The 6,530-nt window shown below is 40.5% G+C and overlaps 1 protein-coding gene across 8 annotated transcripts in view; it reads right to left on the bottom strand.

Annotated features, from left to right (window-relative positions):
* pcid2 (PCI domain containing 2) overlaps positions 1–6,530 on the bottom strand; it is a 65,103-nt gene that overhangs the window by 4,917 nt on the left and 53,656 nt on the right. For 7 of the 8 annotated variants that reach the window (XM_043700278.1, XM_043700283.1, XM_043700280.1 and 4 more), the window contains 3 exons: positions 2,115–2,256; positions 1,727–1,869; positions 810–883 (listed from right to left, as the gene is read on the bottom strand). In XM_043700278.1, coding sequence (XP_043556213.1) covers positions 810–883; positions 1,727–1,869; positions 2,115–2,256 — 359 coding nt within the window. The remainder of the gene's footprint in view (positions 1–809; positions 884–1,726; positions 1,870–2,114; positions 2,257–6,530) is intronic. The other variant, XM_043700284.1, reaches the window with a different exon arrangement.

The raw sequence follows: 6,530 nt of genomic DNA, 5'->3' as shown, positions 1-6,530 counted from the left end.
TTTCTTGGCTAGTTGATGTTCATGTATGCGGATTGTTAGCTGTCTTCCTGTTTGTCCTATATAGTGTTTTGTGCAGTCCTTGCATGGGATTTTTTACATTACATTAGTTTTGCTCATGCTGGGTATCGGGTCCTTCGTTTTGGTGAGTTGTTGTCTGAGAGTGGCTGTTGGTTTGTGTGCTGTTATGAGTCCTAGTGGTCGCAGTAGTCTGGCTGTCATTATAGGGCAAGCGAAACAAAGAACAGCCAGGGAATTCGTGGAAGCTTGGCACTCATCCACAAACTCCATCAACAAACACATAGACCTGGACCCAATATACCGGCCACTACAGCGGACAGCTGAAACTGACAACCGGAAGCGGCAGGGACAGGCCACTATAAATGCCGGAGGAAACACCACAGAAGCACTTCATAGGAGGCTCCCAAGCACTGAGGATGTCACCTAGACAGGGGACGAAACATTTGCAACAAAAACTTCCAGCTCGGCGAACAGAACCACAACAACGAGCACCCGAGCTACAAATCTTCTCACAAAATTTGAATAACATTGATGTTCATAATAACATTCATACCCCACCTTGGCTGGATAATTCAAATACTCAATAATGATGAGACAGGCAACCTTCAGGGCAGCAGATTCTGAGCAGAATCACCATTTGCCGATGAATTACTACACAACTCAAGGCATTGTCCTCCAGCAACAGGTGGTATTATATTAAGGGCCTTGTAATTTACAAGGTTTTATTTCAAGTTATTTAAAAAGTATGTAAAACAAAAGAAAAAAATCCTTTGTCTCCATAAAGTTCATACCCAACAGCCTTGGTGACATCAGAAAACTGCAAAAGGTCATACTTTCGTAACAACTGGATTGTTGGCATGTGGCCCTGTAAAGCAAACAGATTGTTAAAAGAAATTAAATCAAAAAAGGGAAGGAAAGAAGGATTGACTCAGTACATTGGCATGTTAAGTCACCTTAGGATTCACGGAAGTCAAAAGGCATTGCAAACTACCACAAACAGCAACATGGTAAAATAATGTGAGTTAACTAAAGATTGGTGAATAAATATCAGCTAGCATTCTGGACCTATATCACTGCCGTCAAATATTGTTGAGTTCTTTCAACTTGGCATTTCAGAGGACAGACAGGGCCTTGGCTTAATACCTTATACAAACATATAAGTCAGTAGGAGGCCAGTCAGCATCCGCTCTGCCATTCAATGAGATCGTGGATGATCTGTTAGTGTTTTGTATTCCAGGTCCCCAGCTATTCCTAATAAACCTTTGATTCCCTTACCTAACACGAATCTATGCATTAAAAACCCACCTTAAAAACATTCAGTGGCCTTACTTCCAACTGCCTTCTGAGGTGGAGAGTTCCAAAGCTGTGCAAGACATGAAGAAAAATAATATTCTCCCCCTCATCACTGTTCTAATAGGGCAATCTCTAATTGTAAAACAGTGCTCCCAGTTCACTCACAAGAGGCAACATACTTCCCTATCCATCTTGACTAAATAACTGAGAATCTTATAAATTTCCATCAAGTCAAACAACGCCAGTCTGCCCAAACTTTCCTCATGCTTCACCAACACGCCCACAACTGCTTCGGTGCCAGTCCATTATACGCTGAAGCCTCTAAAGTGCATCTCAATGTTAAAAGCTGCGTTTATCTCAGCATTCAGTATCAATGCTTTTTCCAGCAGTTGTCCCTCAAGATGTGAATGCCTACTGTTACTACAGTCAGTATTATTCCACTCCATGAGTTACTGACAAGGAGCATCTTGACAGGCAGCAGGTAGATCAAAATCATCCGCTTGTTCTTCTGGCTGGACTTATGGCAATGCTGAAATGCAAACGATAAGTATTCTTCAGCTGCAAAACAAATCAAAAATGTTGTATTTTAAAATTGATCTCTGCTCCTATTTAGCCACTAAAAAACAAAGTTTCCGCTGTATATTTTATACCTCCTTCCTTTCCACATACATTACATAGATAATTAGATAGTTGGTACAGAGTAAGTTAAATGTAACTTTGCTTAGAACAGGCCAGCAACAGGACAAAACAGACACTGTACAATAATAAGAAGCCTGCAGCATACCTGGTAATGAGTGCCTCACCTTGTTTAAAATCACTGTCAAACATGGCTTTCCTCCCAACGTAGTATTTGTATGTCACCCTTTGTGCCATGCTGTATTCATCCTTTAAACTGGAGCTGTCAATGGCTCTGATTAAAGGTTTACATAGATGGAGTTTATTGATCTGTTGGAAATGGGCAGCATACCAAATATTATTAAATATCAATTTCTAGTGGACATCAAACAATCCAGTACCATTTGTTACAACACGGGATAAACCCCTCTGCTAATTTAAACCCAATACACAGAGAAGCTCACCTCGTGCCATAATCTGTTACATTTCGACAGGCAAAGAACTATCCCAGATCTCACTATTTAAAGAAATAATTAACAATTTTATTCTTTAAGCCCAAAAGAGAACATCAAACAGCAGCTATTTATAACTCGTTTCTCTTAAAGCTATATCAACGCCCCACTTCCTCCCCCACCACTCTACAATTCCCTCTTAAATTTACGGCAATTTCAAATGCAGCTATCGTCTTCAGATGCTGAACTTTCTCTGTAGATCTCTCTAGGTTGGCTTCAGTCTTCTGCTACACAAATTTCTTATGGACAGGTACCTTTCAGAGAGTTATCCGGCCAGCCTTACGTTGAATCATTTCATTGGTTTGATGTCATCCAAAACAGTAAAATTCAAATTCGATTGGATTTTGATATCTTGGGCATAATTTAAACTGAATGGCTGAATTTGAATTTGTTTTTGTAACATGGCAGCATAGCGCCAACTATTTGTATCAACCCAACGTTATATTTTTAAATCTTTCAGCACACCCTGTGCCTCTCTAGGTCTGTGCCAGCTTCTACTCTCTCTTAAAGGTACAGTACACACCTACACCGTCATAACCCATTCCTATCAACACAGATCAGGCACTTGAGAGCAATGGCCTCAGTCTCATCACCAATGAAATACTGGTTACAAAATGAATGGTACAAAATATCACGGGAAGATAGTGCATTTGCGGCTGTTACCATTTTTACTGTGTCACTCATCCATTGGATAACTAGGACTGACGGTGACAAATGCTGTTCAATGTGTACAAGTAATGAGAAGAGAAAAGAGGTATTGAATGGATTTTTGTTGTGGATTAACCCATGAGATGCATCCGCACAATACTTGACTGAGTGAACTAATGAAGGAGTAGGAGGAGTCGACCAGGTAGCCCCTCAATCAGCCATTTAGCAATAAGCTCATGGCTGATCTGATTATTTCATTTCTCACTTAACCCCAATAAAATCCCTTGTTTTACCTCCCTGACTTCCTTAAAAAAAGATTCAAATACTCTGCTTTGAGGAAGAGAGTTCCAAAGATTCCTGATCCCTTGTGAGATAAAATATACTCACCTTCGTCTTAAATGTGTAACCCCTTAGTTTTAAACAGTAACTTGTATATTCTCCCCAAGGGGAAACATTTATTTTGAACCTCTACCCTCTCAAGATCACTAATGATCTCATAAATTTTCAACCATGTCATCTGATACTCAAAACTTCAGCAGACATAAACTTAGCCTATTCAAACATTCCTCAGAAGACAACCTGCCCATACCAGTTATTAGTCTGGTAAACATTCGCTGAACTGCTTCCAAGACATGTACATCCTTAGTTTACTAATAAGGGGGGTAATACTGTGCAGTACTCCATGTATACTCTCATCCCTGTATAACGGAAATACAACATCTCTCTTTATGTACGTAATTCCCCTGGCAATAAATGATAGCATTCTATTAGCTTTCCTATCGTCTAAAGTGGCACAGTGGTTCTCGCTGTTGTCTCAAGCTCTAGGAACCCGGCTTTGATTCCACCTTTGAGCAACTGTGTGGAGTTTGCACATTCTCCCCGTGTCTGCGTGGGTTTGCTCCAGTTTCCTCCCATAGTCCAAAGATGTGCAGGTGAGGTGGATTGGCCATACTAAATTAGCCACAGCGTTCAAGGATTGTAGGCCAAGTGGGTTAGCCATAGGAAATGCAGGGTTACAGGAATAGGATAGGGTAGGTTGGATGTTCTTCGAAGGGTCAGTGCAGACTCGATAGGCTGAATAGCCTGCTTCCACACTGCTGGGATTCTATGATTCTAATTACTTGGTATACCTGCATTCCAAACTTTTGTAAATCATATTGTTATGGACTAAGCTAGACCCCCTCAAAACATTTTTTAAGCAGGTAGCCCAAATAACTTTGCTATTTGTTTAGCTAGATGTATAGTGGATATTCACGGAGTAAATTAGCTGGGTCGACTGCCAAGTTTTAAACAAACAAGATGTATTTACGAACTTACGGAATGAAACACAAAGAACAGAAAACAGAATAACAGATAACTTATCCTATCAAAACACAACTTAATGATGCTGTTCCAAAACTTCTTGCAACAATCCCAATACACAGATCCCTTAGCGCAAAAGGTAAAATCAAACAAAAGCTTGCAGTTTGCAAGGCGAGAGAAAAATCCAGCAACTTTTCACACATCCCCTGCTGTAATTAAACTAACTAAAGATCGGAACTGAAAAAACCTTTAACATAAACAAAGCTAGCTTGTGTCTTTTTTTATATGACATTAAAATCTTAAACTGGAGGTATCATCTGTTAGGGTCAACAGTAAGGCCCTAATTAAATGGAGCCTGGCCAATTACTCCCCCCCCTGAAAAAAACTCAAGGGCATAGTAACCTTGTAACAGAACCAGTATTGTGACAGCATACCGGGACCTCTCTGCATCTGGGAGGCAGGCGAGCTAAATATGTACTATCCAACAATATGGGATAAACAAAACAGAAAACAATATGTGAAGTTAGTGTGTGTGTGGTCTGAAAATAATTCAGATCCGACTGAAGCCCTAACCTTGATGGTACACTCAACCGACACGCTCATAGGGTGGGAGAGGACCAACAATTTAAATTTGTGCAATGCACATCTAATTCATCACATTTATTTTTGCAGTGTTTAAAAAATAGATAGAGTTTGTAAGAAGGCGTATGTCCCAATGAAGCAGACAGACAGAGACACGGACACAGACAGACTTTAACCTCACATCTTCAATGCAGTATCTGAGCTGAGATGGCACCCATTGTTAAAGCTAAATTGAGAATGTAACTTTAATAAATTCTGGGATTATGAAAGAACAAAAACTAACATGGTCATTCTAAAAGATGAATGACTGAATAAACAATCCAGTTTTTCTCAATATATCATGTCAGTCTGTGTGTCTTACAATCTTATACTCCACAGCCACCTGATGAAGGAGCAGCACACCAAAATCTAGTGCTGCCGAATAAACCTCTTGGATTACAACCTGGTGTTGTGTGATTTTTAACTCCTTCCAAAGTGAATCACCTTACACGTTTCCACATTAAACTCCATTTGCCACCTCTCAGCTTATCTATGTCCCTTTATAACGTGCAACATCTTTCAGCACTATCCATGTCTCCACTGACCATAGTGTCATCCACAAATTTACTAACCCATCTTTCTATGCCCTCATCCAGGTCATTTATAAAAATGACAAACAGCAGTGGACCCAAAACAGATCCTTCCGGTACACCACTAGTAACTGACCTCCAGGGTGAACATTTCCCATCAACCACCACCCTCTGTTTTCTTTCAGCTAGCCAATTTCTGATCCAAATCACTAAATCACCTTCAACCCCATGCCTCCGTATTTTCTGCAATTGCCTACGGTGGGAAACTTTATCAAACGCCTTACTGAAGTCCACATACACCACATCAAGTGCTTTACCTTCATCCACCTGTTTGGTCCCCATCTCAAAGAACTCAATAAGGTTTGTGAGGCACAATCTACCCTTCACAAAACGGTGCTGACAATCCCTAATTAAATTATTCCTTTCTAGAGGATTATAAATCCTATCTCTTATAATTCTTTCCGACTCTTTGCCCACTACCGAAGTAAGGCACACTGGTCTATAATTACCGGAGTTGTCTCTACTCCCCTTCTTGAACAGGGAACAACATTTGCTATCCTGCAGTCTTCTGGCACTACTCCTGAAGATAATTACATCAAAAAGATCGAAGTCAAAGGCTCTGCAATGCCCTTCCCTGCTTCCCAGAGAATCCTTGGATAAATCCCATCTGTGTTAAGAGCATCTTGTTGAAGAGATGGATCTTTTAAAAAAATATTCATTCATAGGATGAACAATTATTGCCTATCTTAAGAGCCAACAACATCGTGGGCTGAAGGGGCTGTTCTGTGCTGTATTGTTCTATGTTCTATGTTATAACTACATTGCTTCATTGCTACAGATAAATAGGCAAGACTGAGTAAGGATGGCAGAGTCATAGAGATGTACAGCATGGAAACAGACCCTTCGGTCCAACTCGTTCATGCCGACCAGATATCCCAACCCAATCTAGCCCCACCTGCCAGCACCCGGCCCATATCCCTCCAAACCCTTC

This window comes from Chiloscyllium plagiosum, chromosome 12, assembly GCF_004010195.1.
Source record: "Chiloscyllium plagiosum isolate BGI_BamShark_2017 chromosome 12, ASM401019v2, whole genome shotgun sequence".
In the NCBI taxonomy this organism is placed as follows: Eukaryota; Metazoa; Chordata; class Chondrichthyes; order Orectolobiformes; family Hemiscylliidae; genus Chiloscyllium; species Chiloscyllium plagiosum.
This window is presented reverse-complemented; position numbering and strand designations above follow the sequence as displayed.